This window comes from Lipophrys pholis (genome assembly GCF_963383615.2).
Source record: "Lipophrys pholis genome assembly, chromosome: 1".
Classification (NCBI taxonomy): Eukaryota; Metazoa; Chordata; class Actinopteri; order Blenniiformes; family Blenniidae; genus Lipophrys; species Lipophrys pholis.
The window spans coordinates 29,243,516-29,267,767 of NC_137635.1; the positions used below are offsets into that span (position 1 = coordinate 29,243,516).

Here is a 24,252-nt window from a genome sequence, read left to right on the forward strand (position 1 = left end):
CTGCAGTAGATCAGATGAAGACCTTCTCTTTCAAAATGTCTTAAATCCATTTTCAGTCATGAAATCATTTCTTTGGACCCTTGTAATCTCTGGCATGCACACACATGTAGTCCGCCTTGTGCTGGGAATGGTGTTGAATGGAGGGTGAAACTGAACCGGGTGAAGGACAAAGACAGGAAATCATTCATCAGCAGAATTATTATTTTTATGGTCAGTCCAGATGAGGAGAAGCTCTCCAGGACACTCTGAAGTATCAACTAACAACGGTGGATGAAGACGAGCGTTTTGTCAATGTAGACAAAGGTGGTTGAGTGGAGAGTATCCCTGAATAAGGCCTGGAAGATGGCAAGGCATGATGAGTTACTCACATCTCATTGGGGTGTATAATGATAATAATAATAATTTTTATAATAATTATAATACTTATAATAGTAATAATACCATCTAATACCCTCACTGAGGTGGACGAGGTGGTGCAGAAAAACACTGACCTAACAAGCACTGATTACATTGATAATACAGACACTTTCCCAACTGGTAACATTCCCAGTTCCCAGTTCCCAGCTATACAAATGCACCACAAACCCAGATTTGCTTTGCATAGTCGCATAAAATTTCGGTAGACAATATGACAATGAAGTCGAGTTTACTCAAGAATGAAAATCACAAACTTGCAGCACGACGTGAATGGAAAGTCTTTATTTATCGTCAGGAGAAGTTTGCAGAACTTGAAGCTGCATTCCTTCAGAGGAAACCAGCTCAATGAAACATTGAAGATCAATGACGCTGCAATTTCTCAGGCACTTTCTGAAAGTGGTACCAGCCAGTAAACTTTCAACAGATTGAATTTAGAAATGACCTTGGCTGATCCCACTGAATCACACAATCCTCCATCTGCGGAAGAGGAAAGGAGGATTTCATCACTGCATTCGGCATATTCGTACAAAATCGAGGGGACCCATCAGATTTCAGCACCATCACGCACGCTGAAGCCCAACTGGACGAAGATGGAGTCATGATACCATGTTCCACCATATAATTTACCTTCTGGTCAAGAGCTTCATGTGAATCCGGTGAGAGTCTGTAGAAGCGCTGCTTGATGGGCTGACGTCCCCCACCTCGCTGTCATGCTCGATCCACGCCGTGCTGGATGGCACGTCCCCAAAACGCTCCGGAAACCTCTGAATCAACCGAACCACGTCACACTGCTGAACGAAGTGCAGAAGAGCCAACGATGACTCAAGATGACTGAGCGACTCCGAGTTTCGAAGGCGACCACTAACCCTAGCTCTAACCCTAAACCTAACCCTAACCCTAACTCGGAACCCCATCGCCATCCTGCATCACCACAAACGCATCCAAAGCCAGAGCTGGACCCACAACGCTGCTGATAGTACGACTTCTGGAGGTTAACGTGGAAGAGTTGTGTAAACTTCGTACGCCCAGGAGTCACGTTCAGCTCTTTGACTGTATACGACCCCGAAAATCTCGCCTGACATGAAGACCAAAAAAGAAACCTCAGAGCTAGAACCTGATCCCAGGACTGAACACGTGACGCTCATACTGCGCTTTCAGACCGGACTGGGTCACCTGTAGTTGTTCTCGTTCCAAACAACCCGCTGTGTACAACCGGTGGCGAAAACCATTCACGTAGTCTATCAGGTTCGTGGGCATGTCTGAGGAATCCAGACCAATCCAGACCCCTTCCTTAACACTAACGGCCCACAGACTGAGCACCCAGACACAAGGTCATTAGGATTGAACCCTGTTCTGTCCTGCCTCCCGACAGCCAACATCAACCACGTCAGACTTTCTTCCTAACCTCTATCCAACTCCACACAAAACATTCGCAACAGCAACGTCAGCAAGTGATGGAAACACTGGAGAGAGCCTTGGCTGTGTGCATGGTACGGAGTTGTGTCCCAGCGGCTTAAGGACCAGAACAAACATTTGAAATATAAAGTTCAAACTATGGTCACTCTGGATAATTTTGGGGATGCCAAAAACTGAAACAAACTGCGAGAGGGCTTTCATTACCATCTTTGTAGTAATGGAACGCAGAAGAAAAGCGGCCGGATAACATTTGGTCTGACACACGACAGTCAACAAATATTTACCGTCTGACCTGGAAACTGGCAGCAGCCCCACACCATCAGTGAGCAGATATTGACTTGGACCATCCACCACTGGAATAGGACACAAAGGGGCAGGCTTAATCTCTCGATTGGGTTTACCACTCAGCTGGCAGACATGACACGACCGGGTATTACCGCCCACATCTCTTTTCCTACGTGGCCAGAAGAAATGTTTGAGAACCGCCAAGTACGTTTTCCTCACCTCAAAGTGACCTCTCTGAACATGTGCAACTCTCAACACACTAAAGGCCTCAGGCACCAACAACTGAAACGTCGGCTCACTCATGGTCTCGCCCACGCAGCTGGACCATTTATGGACAAGCAAGGAGTCCCTGACAAAAGAGCCCAGTGCCAAATCCCCTATCTGAGCTTCAGACACAACTTTCTCACAGACCTTTGAAAGCGTGAGGTCAACCTTCTGCACATGAACTCAGTCCTCTTTACGCTGTGACAGCAAACATGTTTCAGTGAAGGATCAGGGCCTCCAACCACTGTGTGACCTAACAGGCTTACCATCCATAATTTTGAAGTTGCAGCAACAGCTGGAGCCTCCACAGATCCCTGGTTGCTCTGCTTCACCCAGTCCGAGTGGCTAGCATGGCGGCTAGCGCTAGCTGACCGGCGGGGACGTCCGTCACAAGGTCAATTCTTCGTCTCTGGATGATGGCACATTGCTCACCTTTCCACTATGTAGATTCTAGTACACCTCAGTACTCTTAAAGTTGAATCATAGCTGCTCTGTGAGCCTCTGATGACAGGATGAAGACGTCATTGGACAGGTGCACGGACAACTCGTCCACAAAACGGCAACCCTGGACAACTTGTCCATGACAATTTTTTTCCAGCATTATTGATTTGAAGGATTTCAAAGTATATTTAACACATTTGGAAGGATTATTAAGTATATGTGACAAACAAACATGAAATATACAGTATACTGCATTACGAAGCCGTCTTTAGGGTTGGGGTTAGATCTGAGATGTGACCAGGCCAGTGTAGGTGTGATAAGCTAAAGTTGAGTAATTCTCAGGAGAAACAAAAACATATGATACTATACCAAATGTATATGGACAGATACTAGATATATGAAAAATATCTAAAATGTCAATTAGAAATAACAATATGTAAAAGTACATTGTACAGGATTTATTTTCTCAAAAGAATTCTGAAATCTCATCCATGGAGTTTTCCTACAATCCATCGTAAGTTACCACTGTCCACGTCCTCTTGCCACGGGGCAACATGAGTCCATCCGATCATCCCAGCTCAGTGTTCATGTGTTTTTACTTTAATATCTTGGTAGCAGCGTGGTTTGTGTTTTAATAGTAGATTTATCGACCAGATAAAAACATTGGGCTGCCGTTCACTGCTGTTTGCATCGAAGACGGCGGACACCGGCAAATTTGTGGCGTGTGTGCAAGCCACCTGTGGAACTTGCAGCCAGGGACCAATCGGAACGCAGGAAGGTGGGATAAAAAGACGGCAGAACAGAAGGGTCGGGGGAACCAGAGGACAACAGGAGACCGGGAGGAGAGAAGAGGGCTGACGGAGAAGGACACCGGGCCTGGACGACTCCAGTCTGCTCCGACGCCACGAGTGGCATCAGCAGAGCGAGGAGCAGGTTAGCAACGACCAACTGCAGTAGCACCTGGGACCAGGAGAGCATTAGAGCGCTGTTGTGTCGTTCACCCTGCAGCCGCCATGTTTGTCTGCAGGCGTTCCGGCAGGAGGGTCCCTCTCCCTGGCAGATGTGGCTGCGGCGGCCTGCCTCCTCACTGGACCTACAGTTGAATCTGTCTGCTGAGCAGACTCTTTTTAAAAATGACAGTCTGAGGACCTTTTTTTTTTTTTTTCCCTCTAACTTTTTACTCATTTTTAGAACGTTTTAAAATAAACCCATTTCACTCTCAATGAATCTTCGTGGTTTTGATATTTAACAAGGTGCTCACCGTGATTCTGTTTAACAATGAAGCATTGAGACATATTTTGTAACAATCCACATTCGCAGTTTAATAATTTCCATTTTTATACAGTATTGAACAAAAAAAAATAATGTGGCGCATTCACATTTTTCCCAAGGGATTCTTCTCAAATTTGATCTCTACAAGGGTAAAACAGTGAAAAGCTTGAAGCTGGATCAATCCATGTTAAAACTCAGGGAACAGGAAGACTGGGGGTGCATCCAAATAGTCCCTCCTATCTCCTTTCCTATCTATTTCTCCTTAATCCCCGGAAGTGTTCCTTTAGAACCTCCTTTACAAAGCAAAACTCATATCCCAACTATGAACGTCATGTGGATGTTGTAAAACGAACAGTAAAGTTTTTATGCAGCCTATTTTCAGTTTGATTGGTTATTTATTCACCCGGCAGCCTCTTTTCCTTTGATTTCAATTCAAACCTTGTGATATTTGAGATTATATCATTGGTTAGAGCTAAAGTGGTAGAAATTTGCTTTTTTGTAGTCCATTTTAATGTTTTTTTTGTTTTTGTAGCTGTGGCAATATTATTACGTCACCTAGTGGAAGTGCGGTCCGACTGTCACAACAACGTGATGGACTTTCCCTAACTCCTTATGAAGCCTCCCAACACCTTTCCTTAACCCCATGACGTCATCCACGGGGTTAAGGAAAAATGGATAGGACAGGAGAGAGGAGGGACAATTCAGAAGCACCCTGGGGCCGGATTTAAGAAAAATAACCTTGAAGATGCAACAGATGTTAGTTTTTTTTCTTCAGAGTTACATGTTTGAGTCAGGGATGGTGAATCAGGTTTCCAGCTTTCATCTTTAAAACAAACTTCCAGTTCATGCGTAACAATCATCCAAAAAGCAAAAGAAAAACAAAGAATCGTCCAGTCTCGTCCACAGTCCGTCTTCTACGCAACGTAAGTGTACACTTTACGATCTTCTGCCGTTCTTGCCAGGTATTCTCTTTCTATCAGTCCTTCTATGCGCTTCTTGATGACCACGGGGGAGGGGAGGAAACGAGCCCGGAGCTGCTGAGTCACCTGAAGACATGAAGACACGAGTGAGGAACCGTCTCCATGAGACGAAGGCTGAGAGGAAGTGAAGGTGACGACCTCACCTCTGCTACCAGGACATTGTGCTGCATCTTCTTCCTCGACTTCATGATTCGGACGATGGCCGCCTCGATTTCGTGCTTCCTGTCGTCGTCCACTTTCTGCCGAGTCTCTTTCCTCTCCGGGTCCGACTCTCCTTGTTTAGCAGCAACTGGTGACATTAAAACACAAAACCTCAATCCAGTTTGTTACAATGGTCGACCGTGCATCTGGAAAGTTTTCACAGCCGTTTCACTTTTTCCACCTTTTGTTACGTTACAGCCGTATTCATTTTATTCCCTCAAAATCCTACAGAAAACATCCCATAATGACAACGTGAAAAACGATTTGGGTTTCTGCAAATGTATTAAAAATAAAAACCAGAAATCACATGTATTCACAGCCTTTGCTCAATAGTTTGTCGATGCACCGTTGGCAGCAGTTACAGCCGCCGGCCTTTCTGATGCTCTGTGGGCGGTTTGGCCCGTCGCTCTCAGCAGCTCCTCTCAAGCTCCATCAGGTTGGATGGGAAGCGTCGGTACAGCCATTTTCAAATCTTTCCAAAGATGTTCAGTTGGATCTTATTAGTGAGGAGCGCCTCCTTCTGGCCACTCTACCATACAGGCTTGATTGGTGGATTGCTGCAGAGATGGTTGTCCCTCTGGAAGCTTCTCCTCTCTCCACAGAGGAACTCTGACAGAGTGACCATCGGGTTCTCGGTCACCTCCCTGACTTAAAGCCGATTCCTACTCAACAAGAACAGAGTTCGGGACCCCGGGGTCTCAAGGCGAACAAAATTACTTCATTTTCCTCGGCTGTGCCAACCGTCTGGGCCAAAGTATCTTCACGCCACACTGCCCAAGTTTCACCAAGTCTGTTACAGGGAATGTTGTTTTATGGTTACGCACTGCTGCGTGCTGTGAACTCAAGTTCCAGCTCGGTAATGACTGCATCGGTCATATTTTAATAATGTTTAGCATGTAGCCTCACTACTGTGTGAACCCTGAAGAACATTAGCATGTAGCACATAGCATTGTCGGAGTTACGTGATGCACCTGAACGCATCACTCAGGACTGTCAGTTCCTGCAGTTAAAACCAGACCAACAGCACATCCTGGACACAAACTCTCTCTTTTATTACTGAAACAGTTCAGAGAAATGTATTTCTGCCACACAGAAGTGTCTGCTGTGAGGGGGCATGACCTGCAAGTTTGACGGCTTCTTCTCAGATTATGAACTCTCCTGCTGAACAAGCATTTTTTTCTGCAGCCGGCTGACAACAGCCAAACTTTCGTCTTGTTCTTATGGAGTATGCAGAGGCCTTAAGGCCCTTCTCCCCCGATAGCTCAGTTCATAAAGAGTCCTGGTGGTCCAGAACTTCTTCCACGTATGGATGATGGAGGCCACTGAGCTCATGAGGACTTTCAAAACAAACCAGATTAGTGCCCCTAGAAAATCCTGTCTCCGAGGTCTACAGGCAATTCCTGCTTGGTTTGTGCTCTGACATGCAATGGCAACTGTGGGAATTGATATAGACGGTGTGTCTTTCCAAATCATGTCCAATCAACTGAATTTACCACAGCTGGACTCCAATCAAGCTCAAGGAGGATCAGTGGAAACAGGAAGCTGCTGAGCTCCATTTTGAGCTTCATGTCAAAGCCTGTCTTTACTTATGTACATGTGATTTCTTAGCTTTTTAGTTTTTTAATAAACATGCAAACATCTCAAAATAACTTTTTCCACATCGTCATTATGGGGTGTAGAATTTTGAGAAGGAAAATGGATTTAATCCATTTTGGAATGAGGATGTAACATAACAAAATGTGGACAAGGTGAAGCGCTGTGAAAAGTTCCTTAATGGGCAGGAAACCATTTGTGAAGCATTCATCATCGTGCTTGGACATTGCTTGTGAGGATCCCCAGGGATCGGAATTGGGTCAATAATTATTTGTGCTATATATAAATAACATTGACAAAATATCAAAAGTAATAAAACTACTTCTTTTTGACACAAATAGTTTATGTATGGCGCGTGATTTACAGACGCTACTCAGAAGTCTCAGTGGTGAAAAGCGCAAACTAAAAAAGTTGTTTAACATAAATAAATCATCATTAAACTTAAGTAAAACTAAATTCATGTACGGTAAAAGAGGTACATATGCACAGTTAAAAGCAGATGGTGTGGAGATCGAGAGAGTTCATGAAAGTAAGTTTCTTGGTGTTATAATTGATCAAATAAATTGGAAATCTCATATAAAACATGTTCAAAACTAAATATCAAAAAGGATTTTCGTAATCAATGAAGGCAAAAACATCCTGGACTACAAATCACTCCACATTTTATACTGTTCACTGGTGTTATCATGTCTAAGTTACTGTGCAGAGGTCTGGGCCACCCTGATAAATGTGTGTTAACACTGATGTGTTCCCATCACAAAGGGTGTTCGGTGTTAGAACTGTTGGGTTGGGAGGACACGATGCTGCAGCGAGCTGCTCACCTGTCTGGATTTTCACTCGGTGCAGTTTGGAAGTAAAGGTATCATTCACTGTAAACACATGGCCGTTCTCGATCTCCTTGGACTTTGGCTCCTTGGTCAGAACTCGCTGTGTGGGCTTCCCGCAGGCCAAGGACTGCAGCGCCCGCACCAGCTCTCGCTCTGGGATGTCCGTCTCCTGCTGAATGTCCTGCAGGAGACATGTTACACATAAACACATGAACCAGGACAGACATCAGAGTTGTTGCATTGTCCCTCTGGTGCTTTCTGGGCTGGGAGGCGGCTCTCTGGGGCCTTCACGGGTCTGGGGGGTGTTTGGATCAGTGTGATAACTGTAAATCATATATGTAGAACTAACAAGGGTATTGTATGTTGTCCCCCCGCCCGTCAATCTTCTCTCTTCCTCTCTCTCTTTGAGCGTTCCCCCCCGATCGTGTACGGCAGCCATACCAACTTCTAATAAAGGCTGCAACAGGAGGAGACTCCAGGTCTCTCCCTGTTGCAAGAGCAAAAACTGTTCTGACACCGGAAGGCTCTCAATCACATCATATTGTTTGCCCAAGCTGCCGAACAGGACAAGGGGAAAAAAACACATCAGAGTTGTGTATGAAAACCATGTGACTGTGAGAAACGTTCCCACCTCGAAGGTGCACTTTTCTCTGTTGTTGAAGAGCATGAGGATGGTCATCTGAAAGGTGGAGACCTGCAGGATGTGCTTCCGAGTGTTGGATCCCGTCACCTGAGCCCCTCCAACGCCCACCTCCGAACCGTCCTCCTGAAGATGAAGACGAAGATGAAGACAGGGTCCACAATAAGCATCCTGATACTCCACACACTGCCTGCTGCATGTGGTTTTAGACATTAGAGTTGGGACGACAAGTCGTAATAGTCGACTACGACTAGCTCGTACCAAACTTGTCGGGAAATTTAATTTGCAAGAATTTTCTACCATTTAATGTGAAGTAATTAACAAAAAATTATGAATTAATGATAAACTACACTAAACATTTAGGTGAAGCTTGAGAACAGCCATCTCACAGAAATCCAAAACCTGAAATTCAGAAACAAATGATGTTATTCTATGCTAACTTTTTCTATGCTGAAACAAAACACTGATTATCAGATATAATCTATACACAACTTCAGCCCAAACACGTAGGACAGATGTGACCAGACGAGAAACAATTTCAACAGAGAGTTAGTTGATGATATGCTGCTTTATTCAGCCATGGATGATCTCACGTCTCAATAGGAGGGAAGGTTCATATAATGAATTGATTTCAAACTGCTCTAAAAAGCTAGAAACAAACAACTACTAGATAGGCCTGTCATGACAACAAATTTTGCTGGACGATAAATTGTCCCAGAAATTATTGCGATAAATGATAATATTGCCGTTTTGATACCATTTTTGATGACCATCAAATCGAGCCTCCACCCTCAGGAGAAAACTCATTTCAGCTGCTTGTACCCGAGATCTCACTCTTTCAGTCATGACTCAAAGTTTATGACCATGGGTGGGGATGTAGACCAACCGGTAAACAGACGGCTTTGCTTTATGGCTCAGTTCCTCTTCACCACAAAGGTCCGGTACAGAGACTGCATTACTGCAGCCGCCTATCCAAACCTGTGGCCGATCTCACGATCCCTCCTCCCATCACCTGTGAATGAGACCCCGAGATACTGAAACTCCTCCACCTGGGGAAGGTTCACCCCCCTACCTGGAGAGGGCATGCTATCCTTTTCTGTGAGAGGACCATGGACTCTGATTTGGAGGTGCTGATCCGCATCCCAACAGCTTCACGCAGCTGCGAACCGTTCCAGTGAACGCTGGAGGCCCTCATGCAACGGCGCCAGAAGGACAATGTCATCCACAAAAAGTAGAGACGTCAACATGACGCCCTGCTGTACCTCGACACCCTGACCATGAAAATCACGAACAAAAGGGGCAACAAGGTGCAGCCCTGGCGGAGTCAAGCTTCCACCATGAACAAGTCTTAGAGCCGATTATACGGACGAAGCTCTCACACCGGGAGTACAAAGACCGGATTGCCTGCAGCTGCTGTTCCGGTGCTCCGTACTCCCTTAGCACCTCCCACAAGACACGTTGGGGGACAAGTCCAAGTCCATGAAACACATGTAGACTGGATTGTCAAACTCCAGTGATCGCTAAATATGTCGGACAGTCGGTCATTACCGAAAAAAATGCCCTTTGTCTGATTAATATCGTCCAGATTTTTCGTTTATAAAAAGCCAAGAATCACCGCCGTCTTTCATATCGATAGCCGCCATTTTGAATGGTGACGTCACGTCATATGACTCGACGGTGATTTACGGTTCCCGTGTGGTGATTTGCACCTTAACTGCTGAAGTATTTGGTGTTCATCGTTATTTTTTTGTTCTTTTTTCACATTATGACATGGTTTCATTCATTTGTGAAATATAATCAGATAAGTTGTTTACTGCTGAAGTATTTAGCATTTATTGATGTGAATTTTTTGTTCTTTTTTTCACATTATGTTTATAACAGTTTGTGATGTTAATAAACTTTATATTACCATAAACCGGTCTTACTCTTAATAGTTTTGCAAATAAACAATAACTTGGGGAGTAGTTAAATATTTTCATCAAACTTTACTTCGGTCCAGTAAAAACTGCATGATTCCTGGACCAGTGTCCGGTAAGCAAGTTTGGCATTTCACGATCCCCGAAACTCCCATGCCCCCTTGATAATCTGTGAGAGGATGACGAGCTGGTAAGTTGTTCCACGGCCAGGACGGAATACGCATTGTTCCTCCGGTATCTGAGGTTCGACTATTGGTTGGAGTTGTAATAGACTTTCTCAGGGAGGCTGAGATGTGTGATGCCCCGATAATTGGCACAAACTCTCTGGTCCCCATTTTTGAAAATGGGGACCACAACCCCGGTCTGCTAGTCCATGCGATACTGTAGAGCAGGGATCTCCATCCTTGGTCCTCGAGGGCCCCTTTCCTGCATGTTTTAGCTCTCTGTCAGTTGCAACACACTTGATTGCAATGAGGGGCTCGTTATTGGGCTTTTTCACAAGCTTTGTGATGACATCATCATTAGATTCAGGTATGCTGAAGCAGGGAGAGCTCTAAAACATGCAGGACAGGGGCCCTCGAGGACCAGGGTTGGAGACCCCTGCTGTAGAGGCATGTCAACCAGGACAGCCTCACAATATCCATGGCTTTCAGTATCTCCGGGCGTATTTCGTCCACTCCTGGGGCCTTGCCACCAAGGACTTTTTTTTTTAACCACGTTGTTGACCTCCACCAGAGAAAAGAACCAGGTCACACCAGAAGCGTCAGGATCTGCCTGCTGTAAGAAAGGCATGTGTCCTGGGTTCAGGATAGCCCCAAAGTGTTCCTTCCACCTCCGGAGGACATCCTCATTCGAGGTCAGAGGATGTCCACTCTTGCTGAGCACAGCTTCAGATAGACCCCTGCAACCCCTCCTGAGCCTCTGGATGGTGTCCCAAAACCTCACTTTCGAGGCCAACCGAAAGTCCCTCTCCATGGCCTCATCGAACGTCTCACATGCTGCAGATTTTGCTTCTGCAAATGCGACATCTCTCTTTGCCTGCCAATACCTGTCTGCTGAGTCTGGAGTCCCCTGAGCCAACCAGGCTCTAAAGGCCTCCTTCTTCAGCTTGACAGCTTCCTGGACCGCTGGTGTCCAATTCTCACGGAGGTGGGAATTGCAATAATTTCGGACGGAGTCCTCTGCAAGACTTTCCCAGTATACCCTCACTATGCGTTTGAGCTTGCGGGTCTGGCCTGCAATCTTCTCCGCCACCTGATCCAACTCACCGCCAGATGGTTTTCAGTTGACAGTTCTGCAGCTCTCTTCACCCGAGTGTCCAGAACATACGGTCCCAGGTCAGGTGAAACGACTACAAGGTTGATCATCGACCCGAGACCTTGTTTGGTGCATAAGCACAGTCAGTTTTTCCTCCCGCAACCTGAAGCCGCAGGGAGGCAACCTTCTCGTCCACTGGGACAAACTCCAGCTGTGCGGCTGCCAGCCGGGAGCTTGTCAGTACCCCAACATCCTCCCAGCGCCTCTCACCCTGTGCAACGTCCAAGTAGGACATAGATAATCCCTTAACGAGGACCATGGTTCCACAGCCAATGCTGTACGTGGAGGTGAGCTCAACTATAACTAGTCGGTACCTCTCAACCTCCCACACCAGCTCCTTCCCCCCGAAATGACGTGACATTCCATGTTCCAAGAGCCAGGCTCTGTTGTGGGGGTCCACAACACCACGTGGCTCCTCGCTCTCTTGCATGTGCAATGCACCGCTCCCCCATATCGGACTTTGCGGGTGATGGGCCCACGTAGCCTCCCCGCGTGGGCCCTTCTTCTTTGTTGGTGTGTTTCTGTGGCAGAGTTACAGTGCCACCTATCGGCCTGGCAAATGTACTACACGGTTGTGAGTAGTTTTCATGCTGTCGCGTGGATGCAGATGTTTCCTACAGCGATTTGGTGTGGATGGGAAACCTTTCAAGGACGGTGTGGACAGGACCATAGCAGTTACCTTTTTAACTGCTCCGTAGAAAGTTGCGTTCAGGTCGGCTCCGCCCATGTGGTGCTGCAGCGTGAGCTGTCTGCCACTGTGCTTGGCGAGATAAAACCTGAAAAACAAGAGCAGTGACCACAACTAAAATGAGACAGGGATTTTCTCTGCATCGAAAAGAAATCATTTAACTTTTTAAACTAATACCTTCTGAAGACTTCAAAAGCCTGTCTGGGAGCCGGAGGGATGGTGCATTTAGGAGTTGCAGACTGAGTGGGCCAGTAACCGGTTGTTAGGACCCTCACTATGAGGTCCACACCACTTAAAGAGGCCTGGAAAAGATGCATGGATGTTTGAAAATCGTTTAGGGATACTTGAAAATATATTAATTTCTATCATAGAACAATTTGATTTCTTCTTGGTTCAAATCCCAGATTCAAACCTGCGTCAAGGCTTAACCTCATGATCCACCAGAGAGGACTCTTAACATTTATGCAATGACTATTGAAGACAGTCACTTCTCATTTAGAAATGATTAATCAGAGGTTTCTCTCTGCCTCACCGCTGTGGTTTGTATGTGTTGCCTGAACTCGTCCATGGTGGTGTTTGAGATGCTCATGTCCTTGAACATCCCTTCCAGTTTGGAGGTGAACTGACAGCCACATTCTGTCTGTAAAGGAAAAACACAACAATCAGCTAGAACTCCCTGCAAGAATGTGGATGTACACGGTTAAAACAGGGAGATATGGTCATTAACTGTACGAAGGATTCTCTTTCTTTCTTTTACCTTCAGCTTGGAGATCATGTTCTTCTCTGAGTCGTCAGAGACGCTCTTGTTGCTGAGCAGCCGGCGGCCCAGATGCTGCTTGTAGTACCTTTCAAAGACGTCCTTCTCCTGCATGAACCTGAACAACACCATGGCCTTGTCCAGAATCAACTCCACCTCCTGTTCTGTCAACTTATCAAACAAGAAACAGGAAAAAAAAGGGTCAGTGCTCAGTCAGAAAGCACTAAATCTCTGTTACAAAGAGCCACATACCCCTTTGACTCCCTTCTTGAGTTTATCATCGATAAATAGTGACAGGTACTCAGGAGAGCGGGAGTTGAGGTTGAGGAAATATTCAAAGTCCCCAGCTATGGTTTGTTTGAAGAGTCTGTCATTGTTGAAGGACTCCAGGAGGAATCGATCGAATCGTGTCTTCAGATCTAACAAGCCCTGTGGAGGAGGCAGTGACACAGAGCTTACAGAAACAGGCAGTATAACCTCACAGGTACTCAGGTCGTCTGTTGGATGTACGTACTTGGATGTAGTCAACAGGATTCTTTCCTTCTCCTTCCTCTGAGACCAGAGCTTTGCCTTGCTCCCTCAGGTAGGAGCTCATACACTCACACATTGTTTTTAGGCCATTTGGCACTCGGCTGAACAGCTTGTACATACACGCAAGGTCTAAGAGTGAGAAACGACGTAAAGTAAATAACATGTGGTTGGATCTTGTTTTCAGTTGTAAATTTTGAGTGTAGAGAAAAGCATTCATGATGTTTTTACCATCTGTTTTGCCGTTTTTCAGCATGTGGACCAGCCCAGAGTTCTCCATCTCCACGATGGTCTTCATATGTTTAGAAATAAGCTCCCGCTCCACCACCTTGACAATGGGCTCCTCGGTAGACTTGTCCAGGCAGTGCATCACTCGCTCGATCTCCTCGTTGATTCTGGCCTCCACCTTCTTTATGTAGACACTGGCACTGTTTTCTGCTAAGAACTTTTGGCTCTCCATCTGGAAAAGACAAAGTATTGGCTGTAATGACAGTTTTCCAGTTTAGTTGATGAAAGCAAACGATAAACATATCACAGGGATTTTCTTAAAGTGATTCTGGTGAAAACTGTGCGCCCTCTACTGATAAAACCTGTGCATGACCACGAGCACATAAAGCAATAATCTGAATTACAGCTGCAGGCAGCCTTGGTCAGGACCTCACACCCTGGCCCGTCAGGGTCAGCCTAATCATGGCCCTGTTCCCGGCAGGCGGCGCTTTGCCCACTCATTGTAACCGTTTGGTGGCTGTGATCAGATGTGGACTCTCATGCAAAGTATGAAGTTTCAGCCAGATTCGAGCATGCACACCCCACTTCCTGTTTTCAGCATGTGGCACTATGGCCGATGGTTGTTATCGTCATATGGCCCTTACCAGATCTGGACTCTAATGCAACGTGTAAAGTTTGAGCATGAACAACCAATGCTGAGGGCATTTACAGTATACTTCCTGTTTGATAGGGAATATTTAAGTTTGTGGCGTGGCTACAAAGGCCAATTGCAGACATCATGTTGGATTAAGGTCAGGGGTGTTAGTCTGTGATTTTTAGGTCTCGATCAGACGAATAAGTGACTTTTGGTTTGATCTCTCTGCGACATTTCTACGGGCCATAGTGTTTGGTTTTCCAATGTATATGAATGAGAAGACGCAGGCGGCGGGATTTGGCGTTGGGAGATTTGATGGCAAAGAACATTTGCTTGCAAGTACATTTTGGCACTTTGGGTATTAATGTTTACATTTTCTTATAGTCTGCATCAGTCCTGATGAGCGCACCAAATTTGGTGAGTTTTGGAGCATGTTTGGGTCAAATTTGAGTTCAATGCTGCATGTTGCGTCAACAAAAAGAAACAAAGTAGAAACAATTCAAATACAAAAGAGTTCTTGCCTCCAGACTGCCCTCCATGTCACATACTCTTGATGATTGATAAGCTGGATAGTCCCTGACACGTTCACAATGTCTGCGGACCGAACCCCAGTTAATTTGCAAATAAATCAAGATTCCCATTTTCAGGCAGGCCAGAATTTGCTTTTTTGGTCTAGGGGAGCTTTAACACTTGCCCAAATGAAGCCGATGATCCCTAAAATGAACTCTGGTTCTGAACCCAATAGTGCTGGTGTGAAGGCGCCCTGAGACACATTCGACTGTTTGGGGATGGCCACTATTGTGGCTTGAAGCTGGCTGGGACACATGCTGTGGACAGCAACAGGTTGTAGATGGAGGTAAAATGTCTGTTAACTTTGCTGTGCAGCCTTGCAGGAACCCGGGCCAACGGCAGGGTGTTGATGCTGCGGAGGGCGAGTCTCACTTTGTGTGTGCTCAGGACCAGGGCATTAAATACAAGTGGCTGCATGTTGTTTCATGACAAAAGAAAAGCACAGACTCACCTGGAAGAATTCAGCTGACATATCTAAGAAAGGACACTCGAAGTCCTCCTCATACACAGATCTGCCATCCAGGCCGAGGATCATCAGCATCTGGCAGGCGTTTCTGATGGCGCCCCTAAAACAAGTTCAGACAGATGAGAAAGCTCAAACATTGAAAAGAACTGCTGCGTCCTAAAGCCCAACCAGCAAGAGAGACTGTACCTGTCCACCACCTCGCCCCTCCTCTCCCGGGCTATCATGTCCAGTAACGTCTGTCGTAGATGATCTCTGATGCAGCCGTAACGGACCACCTGGTCCCTGAAGATGATGAGGCCCAGGTTGTACACATTCTCCACATTATTCTGTTGAACGTACACCCTGTCCTGTGAGATGAGAGAACACCACAAGTTTACAGATCATCAGAAACACGTAAATCCACCGCCAAGGTTTAGGACACAACAGTCTGTGTTAAACAAAGTCAACATGTTGGACAATGTTCCAGGATGTTTTCTTTTAACTGTCATTTAAATGATATTTACGTTTATTGTTCCCATTACAATACTGTCATATTAGGACACATATTCTTATCAAGTAGAGAAATATGTGAGACACAACAATGGAGAGGAAAAACACAAAGTCCCTCCTACATAAGAAAAATGTTTTACACTATTATATGACTGGATTCATCTCAGGAAGATTTCAAAGGCAGTTAAGGTTCAATCCCAATGGTGCAAATGAAGAAAAACATTGACATAACAATAAAAATACCAACCACGTGTACGATTAACACATTTTAGTCCAGACTGCCAGAATCTGTGTCTCACGTCAGAGGTTGCTTTTGTCATCTTAACTAAGAAGCTAACTTTTTATAGTTCACTATAGTTCACTTGCTGAAGTCCTCAAATGTACTGTATATAAAATTAGACTTACAAGTCTTAAAATACCATAAAAAGCAAAGATGTGACGGGACGGAATGGCAAAAGCGTACCCAGGCCTGTTGCACTTTTCCACCGCAGAGAGTACGGTTAAAATGTAGGCGGGACTGTGAACGCCGCAGATACGCAACGTCACAACAGCAGTCTCAGCTGGGGACGGGCCCCGACCTGGGCCGTATGAATCCTCTGTTGTTGTTAACATACTCTGCTTTGCACTGGTTGTTTTGTGAACCCCGTTTTAAATTTTTATTAAATTAATTAATTAAAATTTATTTTTTGTACATTACTGAATGCAGATCAATACATGTAAATTGTAGAGATGCAATCTGGTCATTTAAATGAAGACAAAAAAGGATTTTTCTTCTTCAGTGGCCTTCAGTCCAATGTTGGGTAACTATATTGGTCGTCAGCTATCAAAACTTTACAACCCATTGACTCGGTGAGCCGAAGTCACAGACACATACGAGAAGTTCCGACTGTAGGAAGCGACCTGATGTGCTCTTTACATGGACTATGATGGGATCAAAACCCGGACTGCACCACCTCCTACGATCCGATCGTCAGTTCAAGCAAATGATTCAAATATGACCAGATTGAAGTGTGTATATGGTGCAAATTTAACCAGGTCGACATTCAATTGGATTACTTTTGGTCCATGGAACCACAGCTACAATAGAAACACAAATAAAACAGAACTTCTCAACAGCTGACAGAAATCTAGCATGGCAAACCAGAGCAGCATACGTACCATATACATGAGAATGTCTCTGATCATCACCATGGCAGTCTGATGGTCATTCCAGGCCTGATTCAGCGTTTGAAGGAAATTATTATTCAAAGAGTTGAGAACGTCCTCTCGTACCTGAAAACCAAAGGCATCCTGTTAGCTCTGGTGTGACCCACTCTAAACATTCTCTAGATTATTTTCCCAGAAGACGGACTGAAGGAAATGCTGCTTTACTTTGTTGATGAGGTGCTCGGTGACGACCTCCCGGAGGCCCGTGTAGAGTTTCTCTCCATGCTTGTGGAGCACCATGGTATAGGCGTTTCTGTACAGCTCCTCAAAGCTCAGTCCACTGTTGTTCTTCCTCTGAATCTCCTGAATGGCATTTTTCAGAAGGTCCCAAATGTTGTTTACATATTTTTCATCCATGGTCATCTGTGGGAGACAGAAAAGACGATGTCCTTCATCCACATGGCATTCTTGACCATGGACACAGCTTAACCTCTTGCCAGTGTAAATCACCATGGTAACTTACACTAAACTGCAGCAACAGTGTTGCTTTTAACTTGGATGACGTGATTGAATTCTTCATATTTTTGGAGAATAATCATTTGCTCCTCCATGGTAAAGTACGCTGCTCTGCGTGGTTTCTCATTGGTCAGATAAAGCAAACACCTCCCCCTTTAAGTGAATGCACACTGATCCAAGATGGGAAAAGTCTCGGTTGAAATACCGAGTTGGTAACCAGCTTCAAACTAAGGCTTACTGTTACAAAAATTTGTTAGCAAATTAAAGATAAAGTTGTTTCATTTTCAAACTTTACAAATGCGTTATACAGTGCGATGGTGACGTCAGTCTCTTATGTGTGCTTGTCAAATAGAATGCAGGCCAAGAAATGACTGGCTGAACACTCAACTGAGTGTGATGTTTGAGCAGAGCTTGTTCGTCTTTTAAATGTGGAATAAAATAATTATAGATAGACGACAGTTACTCAAATTTTTATTTTGTACTTGCTACATGTCTGCAAACATGTTTGTTCCACTCAAAATTATTCAGGCCTCGTTCACACTGCAGGGAAATGCGACCCAATTCAGATTTTCTGCTCACAGTGACTCACATCCAACCTGTTTTATGGTTGTGTCAACGCCCCAATTCTGACTTTTCACAACAGACCCAGGCCTCCATTATATGTGGTACCAATTCAGATATTTTTCTACATGCGACTGCTTTGTCATTGACGTGTGACTGACGTCACAGACAAGCGCCGGAGGAAGCGGCTCAGCCAGAATGTTAAAAGCTGTGCTCTTTTTTCCTCATTCTTTCCCTCCTCATGTTGTCTAGATTTTGTCGGCTCGTATTTAACAACCACTAGATAATGAATTCTACACGCTAACCAGCGTTGCCAGATATAGCTTGTATCCCCCAATTGGGGCACCAAATTCTCTCACCTTTTAACTGTTAATTTCACGCATTTGTGCGTTTATAGCATGTTCTTTATTACACATAAATAGTTTTATGGTTTAAACAATTTCTATAGAGGCTGACATTTGGGCTGTTTTTTTTTGGGGTGTGTGGGTTTTACGTCGTTTGGGCTGAAAACAGTGGGTCACGACTGGCAACCATTCATATTTACTTCTGTCAACAGCGTCTTCAGTGCCCTGGGGCCCGAAACTGGCGGGTCTGATCAGCTTCACACGGCAGTCTGATAGAAGTCGCGTTTAAAATGTAATGTGAATAATCACAAACAAAAAAAAATAAATCGGATCTCTGCAAAAAATTTGAATTGAGCACCAGGTCCTGCAGTGGGAACGGAGCCTTGAAGTCTCACGAACACCAACATCTCAGAAAAACGTTTCAAATTCAAATGGTGTCATGAAACATGTGCATCAACAACAGTTTTATTTATCTATATTTTTGAATATGCTGTAATGTCTCACTGGTTCATCAGCAGCACACGTGACACCAAAACAATCACCTTTAGCCATATAATTTATATGCTGATGACATTCAGTTATATGACTCATTCAAACCCGAAGAGAGCAACAAACTATCAATTATAAATGACTGTACACAGGCCATTCAAATCTGGATGTCTGACAACTTCCTTCACGAGCAAAACAAAAGCTCTTATACTTGCCCCCCAAAAATGGATATCATGCATTAAGCAGCATTCTGGGCCTTGAAGTGATTGTGTTAACCCTGCCTCCATAATTTTGGTCTTTTAATCTTTTGGCCAGTCTCTGTCACTAGACAGCCATGTCAGCAGGCTAACAGGTTTTTTTTCTTCTTCCATTTGCACAATATAGCTCATTTAAAAAGTATAGTATCCAGGCTGGAATTAGAGATGATTTTACATGCTTTAATGTCCTCTTGTTTACGTCACTGTAATGCCTTTTTTGATGGTTTAGGTCAAGACTGCCTTCGGACAGTCCAAATTGTTAAGACTTTGCATGGTCAAACACCTTTTAACTTTGTCGACATCCTTCACCCTTACGCCCGAAATCGAGCTCTTGCGCCTGGCCAACAAAAACTTATTTTCAATCCGTCGAACCAAATGCTCTTCCTCTTCAGCTGAGATCGGGTGACTCCTGTGATACTTTTATGAGGCCGCTGAAAACATTTCTATGAATTATTTTGCTTATATATGTATTTACCACTCTGTCTCTTAGCTGTTACTCGATATACTGATATTTTAGTTCTGCCAGTATTGATGTAAAGCACTTTGTGATATTTATCTGTGGAAGGTGCTATATGAGCAGATTTCACGTATGATAGTAGTATTTTACACAGATAATCAAGTGTACTTCAATGCAAAGACTGACAAACTTATTTCAGTCTTTACTGCTGTGGAAATTATAAACTACTCCGAATTTGCAGCACTTTGTTTTATTACTACTGAAGTGATGGATACTGTCCACACTGATGATAAAATGGAACAGAGGGAGAAATGGGGACGAAATGCATCTTGCAAAAATCACAGACCGATGATAATAAATGTGATTTAAATACAAAACTTTAAATGTGAGGCAAAGCAATGAGAGCTCAACGTGTTCATTAACTAATCTGCTTTCTGACTCACTCAATCACACACCCACACAAAATACTGGGCACCAGAGAAAAGGCATGTCTGTTTGACACATATGAAAATACAGACTGCAGTCAGACAAGTGTCGGAAACAGGATCCCTGAGTGCATGAAGCTGCAGTTCAGTCTGGAGAGGAAAGAAGTCCCGGTGGTGCAGTGACCCCTTTTAGAAGACAGCGAACAGGACAACCATGTTCACCTGTGTCACTCTGGAGAAAAGTTATGAGAAGAGAAATGCAGGCTGTTATCAGCCGAACTCTTCCTGCTGACAGACTAAAGTCAGGCAGCAGCAGCAGGCCTGGAGCTGAGCTTAGCCCCGGGAGCTGCTGCTCATACAGGTCGCTCTCCCGGTGCTAACAGCAGCTGCCGTGGAACAAACAGTTCAAGATAAACTAATAAAACCCTAAACTGTCGGAGATATTCACCCGGCCCATACAGCCTCATAACCCCCCAGGCCCCTGGAGCCTCATCGCCCCGGCCCCTGGAGCCTCATCTCCCCGGTCTTAGCAGGGCCGCTGTCCCCGGTTTGAGCCGCTCGTGAGCGGGCACCAGCGAGCTAACAGAGCCGTCGTCGAGTCCCGCGGTTCCCGGCCGGGACCTGCGGCGCGGCTCGCCGGGGGAAACTCACCGGGAAGGCGCGGATCCTCATCTTGGTGTCCTTCTTGGGGCCGCTCTTCAGGCTGGACATGGTGAGTCAGTTCGGGCGACTCTCGCTTCTCAGGCCTGTTGACGCGACAGCGTCTCCCAGCACAACTCTCGCTAAGTCGGCCTAAAGACTACATGAAAGGCGGCTGCTCCCGGGAAGGTACTGCCTCGCTGAGTGAGCCTCTGCCGCTGGTGGCCACCTTCCGGTGTGTCCCGGTGCGTGTCGGTGGGTGTCGGTTGTTGTTGTCAGGTGGCTAACGTTAGCTTGTGTCAGTGATGGCGGACGGCTGCTCTCCACTGCGCAACCCCCAAGTCTCGCGAGAGAAAACGAGACTGCAAGTACAGGTGCGTCCGCAGGTTCACGTGCACATCTCGAACAAAACGGTGAGAGAGAAGCAATTTAACAATAATATGAAAAAAAAACTATAATTAGGAGATAAGTATACAGTTTCTGTTTTTAAAGTGATCAGTGATGAACTCCGCCCAGCTATGTGTGAAATATGGAAGAGTATTAGGGTGGAAACTCACCTGTTAAGCAAGACATTGGGGGCCACGTGTCAGTAACGTCTTAAAATCTTTAATTGAGATTTCGCTGAACACTTTGTCCAGTTTCCCCTACAGGGGTGAAGCCTAGTTCTAGACTAAATCACATTTCAAACCAGGACTTACTGAAATGGCTTATTCAGACTTGGATTGAAATAGTCTCAGACTTTTCCTGTTCTTGAGTTAAATAATCTCCTTTCTTGAAGAAGACGAGAGCTAATCCAGGTCTAAAACAAGATTTAAATTACATCTGGCCAGAGGCAGGTCTAACTTTGGATTAAAGGCTGTATGCCTCATGGTGCATGGTGAAGATGTATTACATTGACTACATCAATGGTGCCAAAAGGTAATAATGATAATAATAATAGTGATGATAATAATAATAATGATAATAGATTTCAATTGTAATGCACTTCATATTCAATTAATCTCAATGTTATGCTTGTAAAAAAAAAAAGTAAAATTTAAAAGGTTATAAGGGTCATTAAATGGCTGAAAGGGACACACCATAGAAGACATTTAGGAAAAAGCCTTTTTTATGAAAAGACACATTTTTAGGTGTCGTTTAAAAGCATCTGTCGTCTTTGGTCATGTGTTTCTTGTCGAACTGGAGTTCAACTGTATTCTAATGTTTTTCCACAGGATTTTCAAAAAGCGAGGTAAGAATGTGTGTGTTTGTCAAATGAGAAGACACACATCTCAAAGTCCATCCAATGGGAGCAATATGGGGTTCAATGTAGCCATACAGGAATCAAACCTGCAACCTTCTGATTGAGTGATGACTACTCTACTAACTGAGCCACATCCAGCCCTACATTCATTCAGTATTGCAGTCCAGTCGTTCCTTTGTTGTTTTCTGTGGTTGAATCATGACGTTTGTCTTTAATCTTGGGGAACTTTGGAACATTTCCCTTCTGAAGCGTCTCGTTTTCACTGAAGTTTGTTGAACGTTTTCTTTTTCCTTTCTTCAATCCCGATCAGAGTCAAACTCCAGTTCCACACACACACGCACACACACACCTTAGTCTGAGACTCTGTAGTCTGGAACTAGTAAATCTGAAGTTCAATCAAAACGCAGAAAGCCACTGGATTAATGTGGATTAATTTAAACCAGATTAGTTTAGTCTTGGTTTTATATAAGAGTCCCACACACTTAATCTAACGGGTGTTTCTCTGCTGCTTTCCAGTCCTCCGGTCACTTCCCTCCTGCAGATGTCTGCGGTTGATTAACGGCTGGAAGACAGAATATCTCCTCACTGTCATGACAACGCTTTCTGCAGAGGAGCAAAACGTAATCAATGACAAATCATTGTAATCATTTATAAGAAAGAAAAAAGCATTTCGGCAATGGTGATGACGGTATAGCAAAGAAAACATCTGTTTATTGCGAGGCTGAGTTCATCTTTCACGGTAGTACAGCGAAGCAGCAAAACATTCCAAGGTCTAAAGTAATTGTTTAGAATGAACAAACAATGCTTTAATATTCTCTGAAGGAAATAATTTACATTCTTTGTAGGTAAAGTACAAGGCTCAGTGTGCATGCACACATTTGTAAAAAAAACAAAAAACTGTCTTAATTTATATGTGTTATAAATATGTGTTACTGATATATATCAGCTGGTGGTAAATTTCTTAAATTTCATTATTATTGGATTTTAGCCCATGTTAACTTCATTTAAATAAATTTAGTGTGTTTATAAACCACATTACAACAATCTTCTCTTTTTTAGATTGAGAGAGGCCCTCAGCGATGAAACATTCTACTTCTTTTAAACAGCTCGTGAATAGAGACACTTATTAAGATTCTTTTATTAACATACTTGTAAACAAATACAAACAGATGCTTCATTAGTCTCTTTTAGAAAATAAATGTGTTTTAGGGCTGATTTACAGGAAATGATAGTTAATCTGAGTTTAGGGAAAACTAAAGGTATATCAGGTATATTTTCAAACAACACATCGATTCATCTTTCAAAGCATTTTAGAACGTTTTGAAAGAAACCTAAAAAAAGAGTTTCAAAATAAACAGCTTTTTTTAAGCTCTTAGATTTTCATTAAGAAATATGAGCATATCTAAACATTTATAAACACTAACAAACACGTTTGCAAAATTCTCAACACATTTCTATTTGTGTGGATTTAAAAATAACTATAATGGATAAAGTTGAATCTGACCTGCAGCTTTTCATCCAAATTTCTTCTTTCAAACCGATAAATTAGAAGAGACGTGACGGTTAATAATCAGACTCACTGCTTGTCTTCATCTCAACATCTTGTAGAAACACGTGAGAACAAACCAGAACTGACTTTAAACCACACACCGACGGGCGATTTAAAAGTCGCCCCAAGTCTCAGACATGAAATGATGCTGATTAGTTTGATTTCATGTCTCATTCTGGTGTTAGTGATTGGTGAGATCGTTACTAAGCCCCGCCTCCTCGGGGTGACTCACCCTGGCACTATTGGCCAGCCTCCACGCGTATATCTCCAGATGAGTCCGTAAGAACAAATTCTTTTCAGAATGACAACCTGCTAAAAGGCCTTTTGAAGAAGAGAAGGCTAAAAGAAAAAACTCAACATATTATGTGTTTGACTATAAATCAATACTAAAATCAGGCTGGTTTAATCTAATAACAGTTGGAAAGTATTTGCAGTGTGATAACTGCAAATAATATATGTAGCACGAACAAGGCTATTGTATGTTATGTTATGTTATTTGTCACAGTAGCATTGTTAAAATGTTAAAATGTTTAAATGTCATTACGATAGTCTGGGTAAAGTGGATCATTCTTCTTATTCCTGTTTTGGATCACGTGATACATTAGTTTGCGTCTATATCGGATTACTTCATATAAAACTGCTACGTGAGCATACCTGTGCTCTCCGCTGTGATGATGGGAGCTGTGGCGTTCTTTCG

At 44.0% G+C, this 24,252-nt stretch overlaps 1 protein-coding gene across 1 annotated transcript; it reads right to left on the reverse strand.

Annotated features, from left to right (window-relative positions):
- Window positions 1–4,122: 4,122 nt before the first annotated feature.
- Window positions 4,123–21,111, reverse strand: LOC308119013 (cullin-3-like). Its single transcript, XM_080478778.1, has 16 exons — window positions 20,776–21,111; window positions 17,301–17,498; window positions 17,088–17,201; window positions 15,627–15,787; window positions 15,426–15,540; window positions 13,774–14,002; window positions 13,529–13,674; window positions 13,267–13,443; window positions 13,015–13,185; window positions 12,790–12,897; window positions 12,435–12,559; window positions 12,249–12,345; window positions 8,328–8,462; window positions 7,691–7,877; window positions 5,219–5,364; window positions 4,123–5,141 (listed from the first exon to the last, which is right to left on the reverse strand). Exons 1-16 carry the CDS (start codon window positions 20,833–20,835, stop codon window positions 5,010–5,012), a joined length of 2,301 nt encoding a protein of 766 aa, XP_080334904.1. The 5' UTR covers window positions 20,836–21,111; the 3' UTR covers window positions 4,123–5,009.
- Between the last annotated feature and the right edge of the window lie 3,141 nt (window positions 21,112–24,252).

Coding starts and splice junctions, on each gene's coding strand:
- LOC308119013 (XM_080478778.1), bottom strand. CDS start 20,835: ATGTCCAGCCTGAAGAGCGGCCCCAAGAAGGACACCAAGATGAGGATC. Junction 13,444..13,528: donor ATCCTGTTGACTACATCCAA/GTACGTACATCC, acceptor CCTCCTCCACAG/GGCTTGTTAGATCTGAAGAC. Junction 8,463..12,248: donor TCTACGGAGCAGTTAAAAAG/GTAACTGCTATG, acceptor CTTCATCTTCAG/GAGGACGGTTCGGAGGTGGG.